Source organism: Chiloscyllium plagiosum, chromosome 6, assembly GCF_004010195.1.
Source record: "Chiloscyllium plagiosum isolate BGI_BamShark_2017 chromosome 6, ASM401019v2, whole genome shotgun sequence".
Taxonomy (NCBI): domain Eukaryota; kingdom Metazoa; phylum Chordata; class Chondrichthyes; order Orectolobiformes; family Hemiscylliidae; genus Chiloscyllium; species Chiloscyllium plagiosum.
Genome location: NC_057715.1, coordinates 81,282,225 through 81,308,465, shown reverse-complemented (window position 1 = coordinate 81,308,465; position 26,241 = coordinate 81,282,225). Strand labels below are relative to the sequence as shown.

General features: G+C 39.7%; 1 protein-coding gene across 5 annotated transcripts in view; it reads left to right on the top strand.

The window, feature by feature from the left end:
- Positions 1 to 26,241, top strand: part of atp8a2 (ATPase phospholipid transporting 8A2) — a 567,355-nt gene that overhangs the window by 456,602 nt on the left and 84,512 nt on the right. For all 5 annotated transcript variants that reach the window (XM_043691978.1, XM_043691979.1, XM_043691980.1 and 2 more), the window contains 3 exons: positions 3,331 to 3,405; positions 6,823 to 6,945; positions 20,970 to 21,048. In XM_043691978.1, coding sequence (XP_043547913.1) covers positions 3,331 to 3,405; positions 6,823 to 6,945; positions 20,970 to 21,048 — 277 coding nt within the window. The remainder of the gene's footprint in view (positions 1 to 3,330; positions 3,406 to 6,822; positions 6,946 to 20,969; positions 21,049 to 26,241) is intronic.

The following is a 26,241-nucleotide window of genomic DNA, read 5'->3' as shown; positions in this document are numbered from 1 at the left end:
TCCTACATGGCCATTCATACACAGCACTTTTGTTTATTTGGTTTCAGCAATGCCCTATGTATGCAGAGGTACTCTAGTAAATAATTCAGGACGTGTTTCATCAGAGTATATGAATTGGATGTGGCCATTCTTCCAAAAAATGTAGCAAGTGTCATACTTAAGAAAATACTGTAGGTGATAAGCAGTTTATGATAGAAGCAAAGTGCTGCAAATACTCAGCAGATCATATAGAAAGTAGCTTGTTGGTCTGTATTAGAGCAGGAGGAGAAAAGGTCAGCCATTCAGCCAGTGAATCTGCCATGTATTCAATGAGATCACAGCTAATCTAATAAACCTCAACTCCACTTACCTTCCTTTCCCCCATAACCCTTGAATATACTTAACAACACAGTCTCCACAAAGCAAAGGATTCCACAGATTCAGTACCCTCTAACAGAAAAAAAAATAATGTCTTATTCTGTGATTATGCCCTCCGAACCTGGATTCTCCCAGGATGGGAATAATCTGTTCACACTACCCTGTCAAATGCCCTACGAACTCAGTACCATATGCTTCAATAATATCTCCCCTCATTCCAATAACCACAGCCCAACCTCTTCAATCTTTCCTCATAAGACAGTCACTCCATACCCAGGATGAGCCTAGTTAGCCTTTTCTGAACTGCTTCCAATGCCAATTTGAATTTGAATTGAATTTATTGTCACATGTACCAAGGCACAGTGAAAAGCTTTGGCTTTCCTTAGATGAGGAAACCAAAACTATTCATGTTATTCAAAGTAGGTATTAGCAGTAAATAAACATTTCTCACTCAGTACGTCAGGAAGGCTCTCATCTCGGGTACTCCATTCATATTGTATGCTAGAGAACCTTTCTTCAGGTTATAAAGATAGACCGGTGATAATAGAAGATACATAAACGTGTCAGTTTTTTTAAACAGAAGTTATAGGGACAGTTTTCTCCAGATTCAAAACAGCAGTAGTTTGGATGTTTACAACACGTACCTACACAACTTTTATATCTCCTAGTGTACCTTGCGCCGCAGTTCCTGACTACTGTTTGGAGGCCTGTACTTAACTCCAACTATGGTTTTTTTTTAACCTTTGCAGTTCCTCAATTCTACCCGCACAGATTCTATACTATCTGACCCTACTTTGTTTCTTACTATTGATTTAACTTCATTTCTTACGAATAAGACTAGCCCAACCCCTCTGCCCACCTGCCTATCTTTTCGATAGGATGTATATCCTTGAATATTCAGCTCCCAACCCTGATCCCCTTGCAGCCACGTCTCCGTGATGCCCACCATATCATACCTGCCAATTTTGACCTACGCCTCAAGCTCATTTACTTTATTCTTTATACTGCGTGTATTCAGATATAACACTATCAGTCCTGTATTAACCATCTCTCTTGTCATTGTCATTCGTTTATCCAGTATGCTTGAAGTTTGATTACTAACCCTTTCCATACATTCTGTCATATTTGTAGCTGTGCTGGAAATTTTAATAACTTCTCCTGAGTTCTGCACTCTTAGCACCTCCTTTAATTCGGGCTTACTAATTTCCCCTGTAACTGAAACCACATACCCCCGCCCCGCCGCCATTTAGTTTAAAGCCCTGTCTACAGCCTAGTTATGCAATTCACGAGGACTCTAGTCCCAGCATGGTTCAGGTGAAGGCTGTCCCATCAGATCAGGTCCCATCTTCCCCAGTACTGGTGTCAATGTCCCATGAATTCAAACCTATTTCTCCCACACCAATCTTTGAGCCATATGTTTACCTGCTTAATCTTATTGATGCTGTTCCAATTAGCTTGTGGCTCACATAGTAATCCAGAGATTATTACCTTCTTGGTTCTGCTTTATAATTTAGCTCCTAGCTGTTCATACTTCCTTGGCAGAACCTCTGCCCTAGTTTTACCTATCTCATTGGTATCTTTACCCTCCCACTCCAAGTTCCTCTGCAGCCCAGATGAGATATCCCAAGCACCAAGCAGACAATGCAACCTTTGGGGACAATGCAACATCTGTGACTCTCGATCCTGGTCACAGAAAACAGTGTCAATGCCTCTAACTGTACTATCCCCAATTACAACGACATTTCTCTTCTGTTCATCCACTTGAATGGCTCCCTGCGCCACAGTGCAGCGGCCAGTCACCTTATCCTCCCTGCAGTCCCCATTCCTGAACACACACGGAGCAAAACTCTTGAACCTGTTGGACAAAGACAGGGGCTGAGGCTCCTGCAACTCTACCTGCTTCACTCACAGCCACACCATTTGTCCTGACCACTGGCTGAATTCAAGCTAGTTAGTCTAAGGGGTGTGACAGTTTCCTTCTCCTCCGCCCCCTCCAGTAAACATAGCAACCAATTGGTGTAACATAAATAGAAAATGGGATAATTGACATAAATACTATATTGAGGTGGTGTTGATTGTATGAAACTAAATGCTAACCATGAAATTGATGGGCTCCATAGTCCTGCCAATCTTTCATACCAACTTGAACAGGTAAGTTGTATTTACATTCTCAACTACCAAATGGTTATAATCATGAGCATCCAGGTTTTCTGGAGGGGGATGTCAATTTCAATTTTTTGCCCTCTGAAGGTCTAATGTTGCATCAAGCATAGGAGTACCGTGACAGGGATGTAATTTTTCCATATTTCTCTGTTTCTGGTTTCCTGGTTATTAGTTCATTTCTCTGAACATGATGATGACCCATGCTAGATGTGGTTCCACAGGAGCTGAACACCATTTAATGTAACAAGCAGCAGTATTTCTTTTGAAGTTAGTAACCTTTCTTAAAAAGAAGGAAATGCATATGTTTTGCAAAATGCTGAGTCCAAATTGTAAGGCTTTTACTGAAATTAAGTGACCGTTTTTTTTCAGAAACATTCTGATTAGAATAGAATAGAATCCCTACAGTGTGGAAATAGGCCATTTGGCCCAACAAGTCCACACCGACCCTCCGAAGAGTATTCCACCAGACCCATTCCTCTATGTTTCCCCTAACCAGTGCACCTAACCTATGCCTCCCTGAACTCTACGGACAATTCAGCTTGGCCAATTCACCTAACCTGCACATTTTTGGACCGTAGGAGGAAACTGGAGTATCTGGAGGAAACCCATACAGACACGGGGAGAATGTGCAAACTCCAGACAGGTAGTTGCCCGAGGTTGGAATCAAACCCGGGTCCCTGGCACTGTGAGGCAGCAATGCTAACCACTGAGCCATCATGCTGCCCTGTTTTCTAAACAGCTATCTCACAGTTGATGGACAGTTATCAATTCAGTCTGGAATAAACTGTTGATTTTATGTCTCTGTTGCAGCTTTGGTTTGCATTTGTCAATGGATTTTCAGGACAAATTCTCTTTGAGCGATGGTGTATTGGTCTCTACAATGTAGTAAGTACACTTGAACACTATATTATGTTGCAGAACAAATCAACGAACATGTATATGCTCTTCCTTGTCTCACACAGCTTCAATAAACAGGCCAACAGCCCTTGTGCACCAAAACATAACTCTGGGCTGGATGTTATAGGGTGCTGTGATCCATGCCCCCTTGACTAAAAGGTCAGTGGAGAACATGTCTCGGGAAATAATGGCTGATTAGTAATCAATTGGCCACTAATAGGCAGAAAGCAGATTGGATACTGGAAGTTCCAATTGGGAGAGCTGTTGGCCGGTCAATTGGCTGATAGCTCTGTGGTCCCAGCAACACCTCAGGCACAGCAGTGGTCACTGTTGTGAATCAAAGCCAATGGAGATCATTGTTGTGACTGGATACCAGGCAGGTGTTCACTGGCATCAGGCTGGCAGACCCCATTGAGGAGGGGAGGGAACCAAGTTTATGAGGCCAGGGAGGAGGGTAAAGAGAAAATGTGATTTCACTGAGAGAAAAGGATGAATGTGTTCAATTTCAGCAAAATAGTGATGGGAATGAGATAAGACCAATAATTAGCCACATCAGGGCCTCAATAAGGGATGGTAGGTCACCCAATGTTTCTACCATCCTTTGTAGAAGTTCAGATAAATAGGAGGGAGAGCACAAGGGTAGATGATAACAAGGCCACCAGCTTTCAAAGCTGCTTGTAGGGTGTGTAAAATCCAATCCATTATGTATAAGAGGGCTTAAAATAAGAAAATCTTATTATGCTTTTGGTTATAATTTAACACAACCTTCCTGATCTTTGGGCATCCGGTGGGGAGGAGTGGGCAGGTCAGTAGACCTTCCTCTTGGATCTGCTACTGGGCCTGCTCAAGTTGCCTATTAACAGCTTCAGGCAGCAGGTTGTGGAGGAGTCTACAACTGCTGACTGTCTGCCCCTCTATCTTCATGCCCGGCTGCCTTTGGAGAGGGAGCATGCCGTGTCCACAAATACTCTTGATGCCTTTAGAGAGAGTTGGGCACAATAGTGGGTAGAGTGCCTTATCTCCCCCCTCCAACTCCATTTTGATTTAGCCATCTTTCTTCTCCCTACTTCTCCTTATAACTCCAGCTGTGGCCTAATCAGCAATTTATACAGTTCCAATCTAAACTCCTTGCTGTTGTGTTCTATCCCTCAACTAATAAAGGCAGCATCCTGTCTTGCCTGTCTTTTTAACTACCTTATCTATTTGCTCTACTACCTTTAGGGATCTGTGTATATGCACACAAGGTCTCTCTGATCTTCAGTACCTTCCAGGCTTCTAACATTCACCTGCAGTTTACAGTTATCCTCCTCACTATTTGCCAATCTACCAATCTTTGTGACTTCCTCAAACTTCTTGATCATACCCTTACATTTATATTTACACCATAAACAGCAAGGGCCACAGCCCCTTCCGTCCTCAGACACCTTACCTGTAGCCAGAACAGATTTAAAAATTATTGCCAACATCCCTGATACCTCCTTCCTGAATGACCTGGGATGCATTTTATTTGGGCCTGCCGGTTTATCCTTTATGATCCCTAATGCAATCTCTTTTGCTGTTCTCCTGCTCTTTATATAATTTTAGAAATACCTTTGCATTTTCTGATTGCCAATGCTTTCTCATGCACTCACTTTGCTTTCTTAATTTCTTTGTAAAGTTCTCCCTGCACTTTTTATCCTCTTCTAGGGACTTTGCCATATTGAGCCCTTGATATCTGCCGTAAGCTTCCCTATTTTGTCTCTTCATCCTAACCTCTATGTCCCTTGAGGGCCTGGGTTCTGTGGTCTTATGAGAACTTATTTACCCTGTATTCATGCTATTTTCTCCTTGAACACTTCCTATTGCTCCCACACTAGTTCATCTGCACATAACTGCTTTCAATCTTTGGGGCAAATTGTAACCTATCTTCGTAAAACCAGCCTTTCCCCGGTTAGGATTTCATTCCCGGCCTATCCTCCTCCTTTCCCATAAGTATCCTAAATCTAACTGAGTTATGGTCACTGCCTCCAAATTGATATACCTTTCACCTGACTAGGCTTATTTCCAAATTTTAGGTAATGAATTGCCCTCCTCCGTTGTTGAGCTTTCTACATACTGGCTAATAAGGTTCCTTGGATGCAATTTAAGAACTTTGCTTCCTCCCTATCTTGCATCCTAAAATTATCCAAGTTTGGTGTTTGTTTAGTTATGATTCTGTACAACTACTGCTTCATTATTGTTTGAAATTCGATTCAATATTTGATTCTCTAGCATTCCCTGGCTGTATGGCAGCCTACAATTAATGCCCAAAAGCATGTTTCCCCCTCCAGCTTCTAGTGCCCTTCTATGTTGAAGATCTCGACCCCTGGGAGGGGCCTCTCGGTTCCATGATCGGTCAAAAGAATCAGTAGGAGTACGGTCTGCTTCGGCAAGGTTTACTAGTTTATTACGATGCCGGGCACAGGTTTGTCCAGCAGCATAGAAGTTAACAGCACCAACAGGAGAAAACTGCACAATTTCACTTAGAACAAAGGCAATTTTTTACGTGTTTCTCAAGAAATAGTACAGCCTTGATTACAGAATAAATTCAATAAAATGTAATAAATGACATAATGGACAGCAGATTAACCCAATGATATTTTCTGGAAAACAAAGTTGTTTACTGCACATTTATCTCTTTCTCCCTACATTTCAAGATCAACTGAAATAGTTAGTAATGTCCTATCTAGTTTAGTTAATTCCATGGTGTGAGGGATCCATTGTTCTGCTTTATCTTTAATTCAGCTAGCTCAGCAATGCAGGAATGCAGCCTTTAGCAGGGTGAGAAGCCATTTTGTTATGTTGCTTTGTATTAACAAGCTATTTTGTGGTTAATAAAAGCATGCATAAAAATGATTACTCCTGACAATGGTCTAATTCCAGATTTTAGATCCTCATCATCACATCTGAACACTCTCTAATCTGGAATGTTCAACTCCCAAACCTCCCCATTAATCAGCCAACTTTTCATCAAAGCTATGATGTTATGCTGTCATGTACCTATCTGCGCTCTAACTTTCTGTGTTATTCCTTTGACTCTTTGCATTAAGATATATTCAATTTAGCCTTGTTAAACTCACTTCTTTCTTATCTAGCCATGTCTCCTGTGCCTTCCAGACTTGCTCACTTGTGTTTTAACCTCTTGTTCCATCTCAATCTCTCTCTTCTCCACAATCCCATGCCCTGCCAATTTACATAAAATGTACTGTGTAAATACAGGATATTTTTCACTTTGGCATTTATGAAATATGTGTAGTGTATCAACTGAATACTTCATTCTTAATTTTCTTATCTTGCAGAATTGGCCATTTCGTATCTATTAAAATGTATAAAGCCTACATAAATGTATCTTTTTTATTTACCAAGTCTTTTCAAATTTCTCTGTAGATTTTCACAGCCTTACCTCCCTTCTCGTTGGGTATTTTTGAAAGGACATGTAGTCAAGAGAACATGCTACGATTTCCGCAGCTGTATAAGATTACTCAAAATGCAGATTGTTTTAATACAAAGGTAAATATTACAGATCCCCAGCCCTGTGTAAAATGCACAAGGGGTCACCTTCAGAATGTTGCTAAGAATGTATCTGTGCTACAAATTTTAGATTAGATTACTTACAGTATGGAAACAGGCCCTTCGGCCCAACAAGTCCACACCGACCCGCTGAAGTGCAACCCACCCATACCCCTATATTTACCCCTTCACCTAACACTACGGGCAATTTAGCATGGCCAATTCACCTTACCTGCACATCTTTGGACTGTGGGAGGAAACCGGAGCACCCGGAGGAAACCCACGCAGACATGGGGAGAATGTGCAAACTCCACACAGGCAGTCACCTGAGGTGGGAATTGAATCCAGGTCTCTGGCGCTGTGAGGCAGCAGTGCTAACCACTGTGCTACTTTGGAATTAGGTATTCTCTCAGGTTTGCAACATTTTGCTATGAGAATTCGGTTCCCTCTGCTTGAGTGTGCCACCACATGTATTTCTTTGATCTATAAAAGGCTGATTATTGGTTTCTGAATGAGAAAAAGTCAAATTTCAATCAACAAACTGAATTTTTATATATTAGGAATCAAACTAAAGCTTGCAGAAGTACAAAATATTTATTTCGAAAAGCTCCCATAATTTAAAAAATAATAAAGCCTGAATACTTTTTAATTTAACTTTTCTGGCAAGCATTCTCATTGAATTGAGTCAAAAATGTATTTACAGAGATTAATTCTTTTAATCAGGTAGAGATTCTAAATTGCATCTTGACATAGACAATGAGTTACTTTACTTCTTAGCTAATCATAAAGTTTGAGATTAGACCTCTAAACCTCTCCTAATATTGATCCTTTAATAACAACTTGCATTTTAATCGTACTTAACAGAGACCTCAGGAAAAAGTGATTGCTGAATCATAGGACCATAGCTTGGATCTTTCAGGGAGCAGCATTTATCATCGGCTTGCAGCTCTGCTCAAAAATTCTGCTGCCCAATGTTGCTCTGCATTTCCAGAGTTTGGACAATCTGAAAAGAAATGCATCTTGGCATCCCAAGAAAAACTCCATTACAATAAGTGTATGGGTGGAAGATGGGACACACTCCTTCTTTACTGCACTCTACCATATAAGGTATTGCACTCCATTTGAATGTGAGTGAGTGTATGGGTGAGTAGGATGGCAGTTGGGGAACAGCATTCCCTCTATTTTTCTTTTGCAGCTTAGAGGGAACATTTGTGAGGAGTGTGGCATGTGGGCAATTCTTGCTTGCATTGATATTTTCAAAGTGCCCCGTGAAAACGTGCTTAGAGACAAATTCTAGCATTTTCTCTATCACAGATGTTAAGCTGACTGGCTTGTAGTTTCCTGCTTCCTGTCTCCCTCATCTTGAATAGAGAGTCACATTCACTGTTTTTCAATTTAATGGAATGTTTCCAGAATCTATGGAATTTAGATAAATGCATTCACTATTTCAGCAGCCATTTATTTTACAATGTTAAGATAAAGTCCGTAACGACCTGTTGTCAATTTTTTGTTCAAATTATTTTCACAATACCTTTTCCTTGGTAGTTGTAATTGTTTTACATTGTTTCCTACAATTCACCTATCAAGACATAGTTATTTCTGGGATCTTATTTGTGTCTATTGTCATGAGGATGAGTAACTGGACTTAAAACGTTAATGCTGCTTTCTCTCCACAGCTATTTGTCAGATCTGCTGAGTTTCTTCAGCAATTTCTGTTTTTGATGCAAAGTACCTGTTCAATTTATCCAATGTTTCCATATTTGTCAATTTTGATCTCCCTTTCTTTTTCCTTTTAAAATACCTATGAACCTAAACACTTATACCTAAAAACAAAATATTTATAATTATGAAAGCTTGTGTTTTAATAGTTTTGTAAAATACAATGAAAACAATGAAATATTTTAAACACTTCTCACGGCATTAGAAAGAAGGAATTTAGGCTCAAAAAATTGTAAAATAGCATATATATGGATGGGGAGTCAGAAAAAGAGGGAGTAATTTAGATCCCCAGTTGAGCACAACACTGCGCTAGAAATTATTTAAGCTTGAATTCAAAGCAATGTAATTATTGGGTGCTTTCATCTTATATATTTGGACAATATTTGGGGTGGCTGAAAAGATGTATATTTTTGCATGTGTATTTATTCAAGTAATATATTGTGGAACCAGTTGAGGTTAAAAGAAAGGCTATTTTAGGTTGAGTATTCTGTAATGATGTACAGTTAATTAGTAATGTCATGGTTGAAGATCTGCTGGGAAACAGCGATCATAATACCATTGAATTCCATGTTAGGATTGAAAATAACATAATCCAATCACAGACAAAAGTCTTAAACTTAAAGCTAATTACTTAAGTATGAGGAAAGATTGAAAATAACAAATGCTGGAGGTCATGGCGGGTCAGGCAGCAACCATGGAGAGAGAGCAAACTAACATTTCGGATCTAGATGACTCTGTAGACTAGAAACATTAGCTTGCTCTCTTTCCATGGTGTTGCCTGACCCACTGTGATCTCCAGCATTTGTTTTCAGTACAAATTCCAGCATCTACAGTAATTTGCACCTAAGGTATGAAGAGTGAGCTGGTGAAGCTTGATTGGCGAAAGGACTGAAAGGTCTGGTGATTATTATACAGTGATAAACATTTAAAGAAATAATTCAACATTTTCAAGCAAAAGTACATTACATTTAAAAAAGTACAGTAAGATGTGTGCATGGCTCACTAAGCAGGTCAGGCATAGTATTAGATGAAAAGAAGGGGCTTAGAATGTTGCAAAGAGTGGAAGGGAGGATTAGAATATTTTGAGAAAGTAACAAATGGCCACCAAAAGAAATTGCTCATAAGGTATAATAACGGAAAATGAACAGAAACTAGCTTGTAAAATGGATACAGGTTGTAAGAGCTTTGATGACTGTATAAAAGAGAAGAGAGTAGCTAAAGCCAATGTTCATCCCTTTGAAGCAGTGACAGGGCAAATTATGATGGGCAATGAGGAAATGACAGAGTTCCTGAGCAAATAATTTGTGATGATCTTCACAGTAGAAGTCACAATTGTGTAGCAGAAAAGAAGGTAACATAGTGAGGAAATTAAGGTAGTTAATATCAGCAGAGAGAACTTAAGTGAGAGAGGAACTTAAGGGACTAAACTCTGAAAGTTCTCTGAGATGTGATGGACTATATACCAGGGTTCTAAAAGAGATGGTCGCAGAGATAATGGATGCACTGACTACAATTTTCATAAATTCCTTAAATTTGAGAAGAGACCCACTAGTTGGGAGGTTGGCAAATGTAACATTGATTTCCAGGAAAAAAGAAGAGCGAAAACTAAGAACTACAGGTCTGTTACCAGACATTAATCATTAGGAAAATGCTGCAATCTATTATTAAAGAAATCTTAAGAATACACTTGGAAAGGCAAGTATGATTCAAGCAAATCAACATGGTTATGCAAAAGGAAAAATGTGTTTCACAAATTTATTAGAGTTTTTTGAGAATGTAATTAGCAGAGTGGATAATGGTGAACTAATGGAGTCAATACGTCTGGATTTCCAATAACCATTGATAAAGTAGCATACAGAAAGTTAATAGGGCAAGTTAGAGTTCATATATTGGCATAATGTATGAGTATTGAAAGCATGGGTGACAAATGTAAAGAAAAGGCATAATTAGAGCACTTACAAGTTGGCAAGCTGTGACTAGCAGAACAGAACTTGTAAAGATCAGAAGAGGCCTCAAAATATCTACAATTCATTTCAGTGATTTAATAATGTATCTAAATGCATTGATAATACAAAACTTGGAAAAAATATAAAGTACGCAGGAAAGCCACCAAGAGATGCAGACAGGTTAATTGAGAGGACAATATGATGGCAGAGAGAATATAATATAGCTAAGTGTAAGGTTATTTACAGAATGCTTTCTAAGAAATCTATAACTTATAAATTAGATTGAGAGAGATTTGGTATGCTCACGCAAGGAACACAGAATTAGCATGTATGTACATTGGACAATTCAGAAGTAAATGTCATATCACCTTTCTAGGAAGTGGATTGGAATTCAAGAATAAAGAAGTTTTGCTACAATTGCTTAGCATTTGGTGAGACTGCATTTGGAATGTTGTATGGTTTAGATCTCAAAGCAGTGCAGCAAAGTTTCACTCGGTTGGTCCCTGGCATGTGATAATTGTCCTGGCATGTGATAATTGTCCTATGATGAGCTGCTGAGTAAATGGGCTGTTTGTTCTCTGGAAGTGAGAAGAATGATAGGGGACCTTATTGAAACAAGATTCTGAAGAAACTTTATAGAGTCATAGAGAGGTACAGCATGGAAACAGACCCTTCGATCCAACCTGTCCATGCTGACCAGATATCCCAACCCAATCTAGTCCCACCTGCCAGCACCCGGCCCATATCCCTCCAAACCCTTCCTATTCATATACCTATCCAAATGCCTCTTAAATGTTGTAATTGTACCAGCCTCCACCACATCCTCTGGCAGCTCATTCCAAACACGTACCACCCTCTGCGTGGAAAAAGTTGCCCTTTAGGTCTCTTTTATAACTTTCCCCTCTCACCCTAAACCTATGCCCTCTAGTTCTGGACTGCCCGACCCCAGGGAAAAGACTTTGTCTATTTATCCTATCCATGCCCCTCATAATTTTGTCAATGCTGAGAGATTGTTTCCTCTGTTGAAGGAGTCTAAAACATTGGCATGGTCTCAGGATAAGGACTGAACATTTAGGACTGAGGTGAGGAGAAATAACTTCAGTCAAAGATTTATGACTCTTTGGAATTTTCTGTCCCAGGGTTTTGTTGATGCACAATTGTTGAATTATTTTTAAGGCTGGTACAGACATGTTTGGTGTCTCAAGGAATCGAGGGATCTGGCGAACAGGCAGAAATGCTGAAACCTGAGATCAGCCATGATCATATTAAATGGCAGAGCAAGCTCATTGGGCCATATGGTCTAATCCTGCTGCTATTTCTTATATTTTATATTCTTATATACAAAGTATAATTTGTAAAACCATGTGAAAGGGCCAAAAATATGACATTTGCTGCAGCTTCTTATTCCAAGCCTTTTCCATTACTGCAAAGGCAATCAATTAAACACTCCATTGTATCAATTTCAAAATATGGTGCACAATGTTTATTGTAGTTGTATTTCAGGATGTCTGTACGCAGGGACTGCAGTGGTTCAAGAAGGTAGTCCACTACCACCACCACCTCCTCAGGGGCAATTAGGAATGAGTTAAATGCTGGCCCAGCCAGTATCATACACGTCCTGTGAAAAAATTTTAAAAAGTTGAACTAGAACCTTTATTTTTCTTTTTTCTTTTATCTATCAGTTTAGCCTTATTCAATACTGGCTTCTATCAACAGGTATTTTTAAGTCTCTTTTTTTTTAAGAATTAATTGGCATATTGTTAATTATCTCTGGTAATTCTGTATGTGCTATTCCCAAGGTTGTGTCTAGGAGTGGAGCATTTGAGGGTGGGGCAGTGATAGGGAGAGGAGACATAGATTTGAGGTCAGGGGGTGTGTGGATGGAGAATTATTCTAATCCCTCCTGTCCTGAATAGGATGTGCTGATCTTATATTTCTATACTGTCAGACTACCACCAAGCTCAGTTTGAATGATCTGCTTTGAGTGGAACCTGATCAGCTGGCTAATAGTTCCTCGGTATTACAAAACTGATCAAGCTAATCCATCACAAAGGTTAGAGCCTGTTTTCACAGAGTTTTCAAAGAAAATCAGCGTTATAGTACGCTCATTGTCCAATTATTCACTAATGTGATGAATCAATTTTTGAAATATCCTTAGGCTCGTTGCATAGTTGCAACTATTAATGTATTTCAGTCGCATGTAATTAAGGTTCAAATACCGAACTGGATCAACTTAGCTTCAGTACATGGTCCTGATGTCTTATTTATGCGCTCTTTCACCACATTAGAAATCCTCTAATCTGTATTCATTTCAACTCATCAATTGATTTTTTTTTCCACTGCAGTGTTTAAATTAAGGCAAAATCCCATATCTTAGGCAGGACTGTGTAGTTGCAGAAATCCACAAACACAGTTAGTTCTGCTGTTTTGTTCATCTGGTTTGAATGATACAGGTAGGAGGACAGACTTGCCCAAATATTGTCACAATATGTCTTTGTAAATGTTAAATATAGATCCAAATTGAGTAGGATTCTGACATGAATATGTATAATACCTATAAAAATTCTTATTTCATTAAGTCTTTGCACCTCTTCTAACTAGTCCAAGAATATATCAATAAAATTCTTTTTGATTTCAACATTTTATTTACATGGAAATCTCTATCCACTGAAATTTAATGCATTAACATTTACTTTAGTCAATGACAGTTATTGTTTATTTTACTGAAACAATATTGTTGCATCTTTAGCTTATCCTTGGAATTTGGATAGTCTGTAGTGCTATATAAATAGTTTTCCACTAACTTATTAATATGGACACACATAAGTAACATACTAGCCAGTCGTATAATGGCATTCTATATTGCAGTGACAGGAACCATTAAATGAATCAAAGATTCCAGACAGCTGAGGACCAAGGGGAATGAAAGTCACACTTGGTATTTTTCTTAGGCCTATGTAGCAGATCATATGAAACTTGAAAAATGAACAGTGCTTAATGCAGTCTCCACGAGGAATGCCAACAAATTTTTTAATTACACATAAACTGAATGGCCAGAGCATTTCACAAAACTAGAATCTCTAAACTTGCTACCTTCAAACACAAAAGGAAAAGATGAGAATTGACAATATAATAATTTGAATTTATAAAAAAACTTTTTGGAGCCTAATTCAGGCTGTCTTTTATATCTATGAATTTTTGGTTTGTAATTTTTAGTATTTTTTAAAATGGGATGTAGAAGATTATGCTGTTATGAATATAAATATTATGAATATAAATATTCCTGTGACAGTTTAAAAAAATAAGAATTGGGATTCATTTTTATTTAGTTTTCCAGTCCTAACAATAAAACAGAGGAAATTGATTCTTGAAGTTTGTAACAATGCTAATAAAGACACATGAAAGAGTGTTAATTTTCATGCTAAATGTTGGTGTTGAAAAGCTTTGTGACATGGTTAATCAATAATTCAAATAAAGGGTTTGCAGCTTTTTATTTCTTGTGTCCTATTAAGATTTATTGTGGAAGCCATGGTTCTCTACATGTGGTGAACTTAACATAATTCTTTTATATGCCAGTGGGAGACTTTAAGTAAGCTGTCAGTGCTTGTCACTATACAGTATTCTTTAAATGTAATTCTAGTAGCTTTCTCATCCCAAGTTTGCTACTTTGTCTGTTTCAGACTTGAGTTTTTATAATTGAGTTCTAGTTTCTGATCCCTCATCCTAATGTGAGAGTGTTCCTGTTTTCTTTCGGAAAGTATTTTTTAAACCTTCTGATTGAAGGTTGCTAACCTTAAATGAAGCACGCTTTACTTTCTCTAATCCTGCCTTGTTTGTGTTCCTTTGATATCCCTCACCCCTTACCTAGGCCTCATGACGTCCAGAGCTGGAAGGCTACTTTCTTTGCTGTCTTCCTTAAATTTTCTTCTTTTCACAAGGACACCCCTAAAGATTATTTTGTATTTCCCTACACAGCATGACTGAGGTCGCGTCTAAGCCAACTAGCCCATACCACTTTATCATTTTAGGTTCTGGTGGTTTAATGACCCAAAAGTATCACTGTATTGCTTTTCCATTTTTATCATGAGAGCAAAAATCTCAGAAAAATGTTTAAGCCAATATTTTCAGATGATACAAAATAATATATTTTGAAGTGTCCTGTGATAAAGGAATTGGTTTTTGTCCCTGTCAATACTTATGGTTTTGGTACATAATAACTCTGGAGAAATCAGGGCGATTTAATAAAAAAGAAATTAACTTCTTTCAAACATGCACTGGAATTAAGTCAAAACAGTACTGAGTGGTTATTGTCATTTTCAGAACCAATATCGAGCATGAATCAGAGCCATAAGGAGAAATAGCACAAAAAAAGTAATGCTTTCTCCAGTAATTAAAATTATGACTACACCTTGACTTGAAAAAGATGCTCATCAAAGCAGAAGATAAAAAGATACTCAAAAACCTTCATAAAAGTTCAGAAAACATGCATAGTACTTTTAAATGTATTTAAACTCCGAATCAGCATTTAATTTTAAAATGCCTAGAGCAGTTAGAATGAAACTACACTTGAAAAAGTCTGATTAAACTTAAATTAGCAGTATCTTTGTTATTATGTAAATTTTGGCTAGTCTTCAAACAACACTGTAATAAAGAACAACTGAATTATGGATAAGAGATGTTATGTTCATTATCTAGAATTACATAATCCCACCGGTAACTAAGCTGTTGGAATGTACACATTGTAGCTCAGTAATGACCAATAATATACAGTATTGCTTCTGGCTAACTTCCTAGAAATGCATTGGGTTAAGCGTACTGAAATGCCTTACCACTTGCTGGAACTGTACGTAACAGAATGACTGACTGTAGGAAAATATAAAGGATTGTACGAATGTTCCGAAGCAAGCATCCCTCAGTAACTGCAGCTCATGATGAAAGTTGTTTCAACAGCAACTATGGTGTGTTAATCTTCACTCAAGGAGTCTGAGTTGGTGTGACAGCATGCACGTTTACATACATATCACAGTCTGATGCTATGGATAATGATAGAGGCTCTGACTTTCTGTCCAGAAATTGCTCAGTCGGAGTCATTTTATATTGTGAATGCATTACCATTAAGATCTTGAATTATCAGTGTAGATCGCAAAAGCATAGAATCATACAGCACAGAGGAGCCTTCAGCCAATCAAGCCTGTACCACCAAATGGTAAATCTACATTAATCTCACTTTCCAACACTAGGCCTATAGCCTCGACTATTATGAAATTTCAAATGTTCATCCAAGTACTTTCTAAAGATTGTGGGATTACCCACCTCCCAGGCAGTTTATTTCAGACCCCCACCACCCTCTGAATGAAAAAGCTTTTCCTCAAATCATAGAGTCATAGAGATGCACAGCACAGAAACAGACCCTTCGGTCCAACTCGTACATGATATCCCAACCCAATCTAGTCCCACCTGTCAGCAACCGGCCCATATCCCTCCAAACCCTTCCTATTCATATACCCATCCAGATGCATCTTAAATGTTGCAATTGTGCTAGCCTCCACCACTTCCTCTGGCAGCTCATTCCATACATGTACCACCCTCTGCACAAAAGGTTGTCCCTTAGGCCTTTTTTATATCTTTCCCCCCTCACCCTAAACCTATGCCTTCTAGTTCTGGACTCCCCCACCACAGGGAAGAGACTTTGTCTATTTATTCTATCCTGCCCCTCATGAAAACAGCCCCAGCCTATTCAACCTCTCCCTATAGCTCAAAACCTCCAACCCTGGCAACATTCTTGTAAATTCCTTCTAAACTTCCTGCCTTCCACCTTAAATCTTTCATTTAAGGGGAATAGCTACTTTCTGTCCATCCTATCGATGCCTCTCTAATATACCATATATTAATCTTATACACCTATTGTGTCCCCCCTCAACCTTCTCTGTTCCCAGAAAGCCACCAGAGCTCTCTTCATAACTAAAGCTCTCCATCCCAAGCAATATCCAGGTGAACCTCTTATGCATCCTTCCAGTGCAGTCGATCCTTCCAGTAGTGGATGTACCTACTAGAGAAGGTGCAAAACTTGACCTCTTAGAAAATAAGGCAGGGCAGGTGACTGAGGTGTCAGTGGGGGAACACTTTGTGGCCAGTGATGGAAAAGGATGGACCAGATCTAAAAGTTGAAATTCTAAATTGGAGAAAGGCCAATTTTGATGGTATTAGGCAAGAGCTTTTAAAAGCTGATTGGGGGCAGATGATCACAGGTAAAGGGACGGCTGGAAAATGGGAAACCTTCAGAAATAAGATAACGAGAATCCAGAGAAAGTATATTCCTGTCAGGGTGAAAGGAAAGGCTGGCAGGTATAGGGAATGTTGGATGACTAAAGAAATTGAGGGTTTGGTTCAGAAGCATATATAAGCTATAGACAAGATAGATCGAATGAATCCTTAGAAGTGTATAAAGGCAGTAGGAGTATACTTAAGAGGGAAATCAGGAAGGCAAAGAGATGACATGAGATAGCTTTGGCAAATAGAATTAAGGAGAATCCAAAGGGTTTTCACAATACATTAAGGAAAAAAGAGTAACTAGGGAGAGAATAGGGCCCTTCAAAAGTCAATAAGGTGGCCTTTGTGTGAAGATGCAGGAAATGGGAGAGATACTAAATGAGTATTTTGCATCAGTATTTACTGTGGAAAAGGATATAGAAGATATAGACTGTAGGGAAATAGATGGTGACACCTTGCAAAATGTCCCTATTACAGAGGAGAAAGTGCTGGATGTCTTGAAATGCATAAAGGTGGATAAATCCCCAGGACCTGATCAGATGTACCCTAGAACTCTGTGGGAAGCTAGAGAAGTGATTGCTGGGCCAATTGCTGAGATATTTGTATCATCAATAGTCACAGGTGAGGTGCCAGAAGACTGGAGATTGGCAAACGTGGTGCCACTGTTTAAGAAGGGTGGTAAGGACAAGCCAGGGAACTATAGACCAGTGAGCCTGATGTCGGTGGTGGGCAAGCTGTTGGAGGGAATCCTGAGGAACAGGATGCACAAGTATTTGGAAAGGCAAGGACTGCTTAAGGATAGTCAACATGGCTTTGTGTATGGGAAATCATGTCTCACAAACTTGATTGAGTTTTTTGAAGAAGTAACAAAGAGGATTGATGAGGGCAGAGCAGTAGATGTGGTCTATATGGACTTCAGTAAGGCGTTCGACAAGGTTCCCCATGAAAGACTGGTAAGTAAGGTTAGATCTCATGGAATACAGGAAGAAGTCGCCATTTGGATACAGAACTGGCTCAAAGGTAGAAGACAGAGGGTGGTGGTGGAGGGTTGTTTTTCAGACTGGAGGCCTGTGACCATTGGAGTGGCACAAGGATCGGTGCTGGGTCCTCTACTTTTTGTCATTTACATAAATGATTTGGATGTGAGCATAAGATGTACAGTTAGTAAGTTTGCAGATGACATCAAAATTGGGGGTGTAGTGGACAGCAAAGAAGGTTACCTCAGATTACAACATCATCTTGACCAGATGAGCCAATGGGCTGAAAATTGGTAGATGGAGTTCAATTCAGATAAATGCGAAGTGCTGCATTTTGGGAAAGCAAATCTTAGCAGGACTTATACACTTAATGGTAAGGTCCTAGGGAGTGTTGCTGAACAAAGAGACCTTGGAGTGCAGGTTCATAGCTCCTTGAAAGTTGAAAATGCTAGAACATGGTTGATGGAATACAACATGAATATGTGTGAAGCTATTCAACCTAGCAGAGAAAGAAAGGCAGAAAACACTCCAAGTATTGAGTGGCTGGGAAATGAGGGTGCCCAAACAGACCTTGGTGTCCCTGCCCACAAAATGTTAAAAGCCAGCTTGCACACAAAGAAACTAGGAAGGCAAATGGCTTGCTGGCCTCCTATCACTTAGGAACTCAAACATAAGGGTTAAAAAGCAGATAGGATAGTGAAGAAGGCATTTGATATGCTTTCCTTTATTGGTCAGAGTATTGAGTACAGGAGTTGGGAGGTCATGTTGTGGCTGTACAGGACATTGGTTAGGCCACTGTTGGAATATTGCTTGCAATTCTGGTCTCCTTCTTATCGGAAAGATGTTGTGAAACTTGAAAGCTTTACAAGGATGTTGCCAGGGTTGGAGGATTTGAGCTATAGGGTAAGGTTGAACAGGCTGGGGCTGTTTTCCCTAGAGCGTCGGAGGCTGAGAGGTGACCTTATACAGGTTCACAAAATTATGAGGGGCATGGATAGGATAAACAGGCAAAGTCTTTTCCCTGGGATGGGGGAGTCCGGAACTAAAGGGCATATGTTGAGGGTGAGGGGGGGAAAGGATATGAAAGAGACCTAAGGAGCAACGTTTTCAAACAGAAGGTGGTAAATTTTTATGGAATGAGCTGCCAGAGGAAGTGGTGGAAGCTGGTACATTTGCAACATTTAAAAGGCATTTGGATGCGTACATGAATAGGAAGGGTTTGGAGGGATATGGGCCGGGTGCTGGCAGGTGGGACTAGATTGGGTTGGGATATCTGGTCGGCATGGACGGGTTGGACTGAAGGGTCTGTTTCCGTGCTGTACATCTCTATGACTCTAATCCTCACCTTTGGACTGACCAGCCAAGGGAGGTGAAAGTGAGGTCTGCAGATGCTGGAGATCAGAGCCGGAGATGTGTTGCTGGAAAAGCGCAGCAGGTCAGGCAGCATCCAGGGAACAGGAGAATCGAGGTGTCTTAGAGACAAAAGAATGACTTCTCCAACTCCTGATGTTGCCTGACTTGCTGTGTTCTTCCAGCTTGCCTTGCCTGCATCCAACCTGTGGGTTTCAGTAGGATCACCCCTCATTCCATGGTACAGTGGAGAGTGCAGGTGCAGGTCCTCAATATCTCCTAATGGTATGGTCCCACCATCTCGGGACAATGTGGTGGGCCTCTGTTGCCCCCCTCACCTCTCCACCCCCCAGGGTAGATGTATCTTTCATTGGATTGGAGAGCTTGGGCTGTTTGCAATGCATCTCAACAGGGTCTACACTACTGCAGCAGGACATTTTTACCCCTATATTTGAGTTCCTAAGTGATAGGAGGCCAGCAAGCCATTTGCCTTCCTAGTTTCTTTGTGTGCAAGCTGGCTTTTAACATTTTGTGGGCAGAGACACCAAGATCTGTTTGGGCACCCTCATTTCCCAGCCACTCATTACTTGGAGAGTTTTCTGCCTTTCTTTCTCTGCTAGGTTGAATAGCTTCACACATATTCATGTTGTATTCCATCGACCATGTTCTAGCATTTTCTCCCTGATGGCATTGTGGGTGTAACTGCACCAAAAGGATTGTGGTGATTCAAGAAGGCAGCCTTCTACCAGCTTCTGAAAGGCAATCAGGAATGAGAATAAAATGATGCCACATGAATGAAAGAGAGTTGTCAGAAGAAGAATTCTTGGAGCAGGGCATTGTGGTTTAGGCATGCTTTAGGATACCAGTGTTTGCACATTCTGCTGGATAACTGCACAAAGGAATTGAACAGGGTCTTTAAACATTGAGAGTGGGTGTTTGGCTAAAAGATACAAACACTGGAAATATAGCAGGAGACAAGGCCAAGACCACAGAGAGAATGGAAGAACACCCACTGTGGAGTAGGGTTGTTTTAGTTATTAGAAGATCTGGTTTTCTTTTGCTGACTTGAAAAATATTATTTTTATCTTTATTAAATGAGTAAAAATACATTTTTTGGATATCTGTTTGGGTGGTTGGGGAACCAAAGTGGTCTCTCAAAGGATTTTGAGCTATTTGTGCACTTCACTGCTTTTGTGGTGGTTACTCATTTATTAGCTGATTTCCTTCAGCAAACATAAAATATGTTGCTTTACAGTTATTTTTAGAGGTACCAAAAATGTTCTAGATAGCCTATTTTCTTATTAGTAGAATATTTGAGCCTGTCACACTTATTTGGCACATTAGACACTTTTCTGTACAAAATGGATATGTCACAGGAATGAAGACAAAATGTAATATTTCTTACAGTCAAAAATATTACAACTAACACAATTTTCATTCATTTTACACAGATGGTTAACAAGAGAATTTTAGTTTCTTTGTGTTTATCATTTGCAATTGCACTTCTTTGGGAGGGTAATTCAAAATACTCAAGCTGAACATCTTTAGGTAACATGCAAATTCACAAAACTGATTCTTTTAAAATGCATTTAGCTATAATAAGCTTTACCTGAGCAATTAACACATTTTGCAATGTTTCTATTAATTGCAAATGTTGCCCAATGCAGTTAAACAAGTCCAACACAGTTACATTCTGTATAACTGTGTTGGGGCTAGTAAGAAAGAAGGGGTTGCTGACTCTGGAAATTTGTTTTCTTCACAGGTTTTCTGGGCTCATTGTATAAATGCCTTGGTCCATTCCATCATCCTTTTCTGGTTTCCACTAAAGGCACTTGAACAAGGTATTTCATTTTTACTCTCAATGTAATTAGAGAACACATGCTTTTTTTCAAATTTGCTCACTTAGGAAATATATAACTTTATTGACTCTCGAGGCCTGTATTACTAATTTACTTTTGAAAAAGTAAAATAAAATGATAATTATTATAGGATATAATTTAAAAGTGTTGGTGAGTAAAGTCTTGATCAACAATTATTTGTGACAGAAACCTCAAATTTGGACAGAACTATTTTTTCATTTACAGTTACCTGATACTGTTACAATGTACACTTTATATGAACATTGCAGTTTTCTTAGTTCAGTTTTGTCATACATACTAGCCAACTATCTTTTAATTTCCTTCCAATCAATTTCTTTATTTCTTCTGAGAGTGCTGACTCCTTGCTGTCATATAGTTGTATCAGTTATTCTCTCGTATATCGTCCAAGTTATAATTTATTCATTGTAAATCTTGATTTTGAGTATTTCCCAACTATTTGACCAAAGCAAGTACACCAGAGGGCATTACTGATGTCTCTACACAAAGCAGTTGCTGCAGGTGTTGCTAAATGTTAATCAGATGTCAGAAAATTATTTGAATTATTTTACTTTCCCTCCTTTTCAAACCAATGAATGCTGGAGGTTGTTAATCTACTGTATTCTGGACTGGCTAAAGTCTGTTAACTCAACATGTTTTCACTTAACTAATCATGCAGTCATGTGTTAAGCCATTTGGAGTTTACATTTGTTTAAAAACCAAATTTCATGTTCTACCAGTCAACTACTTCCCTCTCCAATACGATAGGATTTCAGAAATGATGCACAATGAAGTAATTTCATCTTTTTCAGTTTTATGAGATTATAAAGGAAATATTTGCTAATTTTGAAAATAATGAACATTTCAATCTATTTATGTGATTCTGTTGCTTGGACTGACTTGGAGTTTTACTTTGAGAGGCCACCATAACAAGATCCAATCTTGATCCAATCTGATTCACTGTATGTGGTCAACAACTGGCTAACTTCGTGGAATATAGTAAAGACTGTGGATCCTGACAATATTCCACTATAGAATTGAAGACCTTTGCTCCAGGACTAGTGCTTAGACAAGCTAGACCACAGGCATCTCCCCCAATAATGTGGACAAGTACCCATGTATGTCTGTCCTCAATGAGTAGCGAAAGTCCATCTGGCCAGTTTCCACTGACCGTCATTAGCAATGCTCCCTCAAAACTGTGCATGTCAGCTGCCATTCATTGTTTATTGCATAGCAATTGGTGTCAGCACGCCAAACACAACATTGACTTCCAGTTCCAGAAATTGCTGCCATACATATGCTTTAGAGTCCATGCAGCCACTAAGAAAATTAGAGGCAGTGCAGACCAATAGCAAAGTGATGCAAGATATCCTGGGCAGTATTACCAAATGGCACTTGAACAACAATGTGCAGTTTGGATTCTGCAGGATCACCTGTCTCTGGACCTCATTAGTCTCTTAGTCCAAACATGGATGACAGATCTAAATTCCAGGGGCGATGTAAGAGTGATGTCATAGAGTCATAGAATCTCTACAGTGTGGAAGCAGGCCATTTGGCCATCGAGTCCACATCGACCCGAAGAAGAGCATCCCACCTGGACCCATCCCCCTACCCTCTCCCTGGAATCCTGCATTTCCTGTGACTAACCTGCATATCCCTGGATATATGGGCAATTTAGCAACACAAATCCATCTAACTGGCACATCAAGGATTGCGGGAGGAAACTGAAGCACCCAGAGGAAACTCGCGCAGACAAGGGAAGAATGTGCAAACTCTACACAAACAGTCACCCAAGTCACCGAACCTCAGTCCCTGGCGCTGTGAGGCAGCTGTGCTGACCACTGAGCCACCGTGTCACTCTCACTCTCTTGGAACTCAAGTAACAATGTACATTCGGAATGAGGAGAAGCTTTCCATGAGCTGCAGTCATACCTAGCACAAAGGAAGATGGTTATAGTTGTTTGAGGACTGCAGTAGCTTCTCAGCATTCCTCATCCTGAGGTCAGAAATAGAGATGTTTGCTGCTGATTGCACAGTGTTCGGTTCCATTTAAAGCTCTTCAAGAATAAAGCAGTCCCTTCCTACATGCAGCATATGAAACATTTATGCTAATTCCAACAAAAGAGAATTTTATCACGATCCATTGGCAGTTAGCAGCATGTCCATCATTTAATTCCCCACCATCAACACCCTGAACATTACCATCATTACAATCCTTTTTGAGACACCAACATTTATAGAGAAATTCAAAATCTAAATTACCTACTAGAGTCATAGAGAGGTACAGCACGGAAACAGACCCTTCTGTCCAACTCGTCCATACCAACCGTATATCCCAACCTAATCTAGTCCCTCTTGCCAGCACCCGGCCCATATCCCTCCAAACCCTTCCTATTCATATACCCATCTAAATGCCTTTTCAATATTGCAATTATAGTGGCCTCCACCACCTCTTCTGATAGCTCATTCCATACACGTACCACCCTCTGCATGAAAATGTTGCCCTTTAGGTCTCTTTTATATCTTTCCCCTCTCACCCTAACCTCCAGTTCTGGACTCCCTCACTCCAGGGAAGAAGTTTATCTATTTATCCTATCCATGTCCCTCATGATTTTATAAACCTCTATAAGGTCTTCGATGCTGCAGGGAAATCAGCCCCAGCCAATTCAACCTTTCCCTATAGCTCATCCTCCAACCCTGGCGACATCCTTGTAAATCTTTTCCAAACCCTTTCAAGTTTCACAACATCCTTCCGATAGGAAGAGACCAGAATTGCATATAATATTCCAAAGGTGGCCTAGTCAATGTTCTGTACAGTCTTCTTCACTATCCTAACTACCTGCGACTCCACTTTCAAGGAGCTAAGAACCTGCACTCCAAAGTCTCTTTGTTCAGTAACACTCCCCATTACCTTACCATTAAGAGTATAAGTCCTGCTAAGATTTGCTTTCCCAAAATGCAGCACCTCACATTCATCTAAATTAAACTCCATCTGCCACTTCTCAGCCCATTGGCCCATCTGGACAAGGTCCCTGTGTAATCTAAGGTAACCTTCTTCACTGTCCACTTCACCTCCAATTTTGGTGTTATCTACAAACTTACTAATTTATACCTCTTATGCTCACATCCAAATCATTTATATAAATAATGAAAAGCAGTGGACCCAGCACCTTGAGGAACTCCACTGGTTACAGGCCTCCAGTCTGAAAAACAACCCTCCACCACCACCCTCTTCTACCTTCGCATCAGTCCTGTATCCAAATGCCAAAGCTATCTCATGTCCCCTTTTTGCCCTCATGATTTCCCTATTAAGTATACTCCTACTGCCTTTATACTCTTATCAGGATTCATTCGATCTATCCTTTCTATACTTGACATATGTTTCCTTCTTTTTCTTAACCAACCCTTCAATTTCTCTAGTCATCCAGCATTTCCTACACCAGCAGCCTTTCCTTTCACCCTAAGAAAAATATACATTCTCTGGACTCGCGTTATCTCATTTCTGAAGGCTTCCCATTTTCCAGCTGTCCCTTTACCTGCGAACATCTGCCCTAATCAGCTTTTGAAAGTTCTTGCCTAATACCGTCAAAATTAGTGTTCCTCCAATTTAGAACTTCAACTTTTGAATCTGGTCTATCCTTTTCCATCACTATTTTAAAACGAATAGAATTATGGTTGCTGGCCTCAAAGTGCTCCCTCACTGATACCTCAGTCATCTGTCCTGCCTTATTTCCCAACAATAGGTACTAAGGGAATGCTACCACAAGATTCCCTTTTTTTTAAACAACTTTACTGCATATACACAAATAATTAAAGCAGGTATCGCCCACTAAACATTATGTTAAGTTGTCAATTACTCCTTATGCTAAAATAGAAACATGATCATTCATATTCTCAAATGAGAACATCCTCTTTCCATTTTGGCTTCCCTCTTCAGAAAGTCTTTGTCTACTCATCCAGCTTTTGAAAAGTCTTTCATGTTCTTAAACCAAATCAAAGTGCCACAGTTCTAAGAAATTAACTTTTACTCTATGTTTCTGCTGTCCTCTGGGCTTTGAGATTTCTGGAATCCTTTCACTAGCCTCTAACTTAGCGACTCCCCACTGCTCTTTAATTACCTCATGATTTTGAAAATTCCAGTCAAAGTGTGGGTCTCACTGCACTCTGGCTAAGTGCTTCCGCATCAGAAATTCTCCTGATTTTTGATGACCCACTTACCTCTGGTGTCTGGCAATTTCCAACTCTTGGCAAACTCTTTCACTGCATGCTGAATTCAGAACTTCGCCTTATTATCTTGGGTGATTTCAACTCCAATTCCCAAATATTTTTAGGAAAAATCCAACAGACAACTTCCCAGAATACTGACCAAGACTCTGGCAATTTCTAAAGTCCAGCATTTTAATGATCTTATCCTTCCAAATTTAATCTTCCCAAAACAAAAGGTTCCTTCTAAAATGTTCATAGAGTCATTGAGTTGAACAGCATGGAAACATTCTTTGGTCCAACTCATCCAGACCAACCAGATATCCCAATCTGACCTAGACCCATTTGCCAGCATTTGGCCCATATCTCTGTAAACCCTTCCTTTTCATATACCTATCCAGCTGCCTTTAAAATATTGTAATTGTACTTGCCTCCACCACTTCCTCTGGCAGCTTGTTCCATACACACACCCACCCTCTGCATGAAAAGGTTTCCCCTTGTGTCCTATTTCAATATTTCCTCTCTCACCTTAAACTTATGCCCTCTAGTTTTAGATCCCCCACCCTAGAAAAAAAAGCCTTGGCTATTCACTCTATCTATGACCCTCATGATTTTATAAACCTCTTTAAGATCACCACTTAACCTCTGACGCTCCTGGGAAAAAAGCCCCAGCCTATTCAGCCTCTCCCTTCAGCCCCGGCAACATTCTTGAAAATCTTTTCCGGGTCCTTTCAGATTTAACAACTTCGAATAGAAGGGCAACCAGAATTGGTATGCAGTATTCTAAAAGTGGCCTTGCAAACATTCTGTACAGCTGCAACATGACATCTCAACTTGTATACTCAATATTCTGAGCAATAAAGGCAAGCATACCAAACACCACAGTTACCACCCTGTCTACCTGCGACTCGACTTTCAAGGAACAGTGCACCTGCACTCCTCAGTCTCTCTGTTCAACAGCAGTCTCCAGAACCC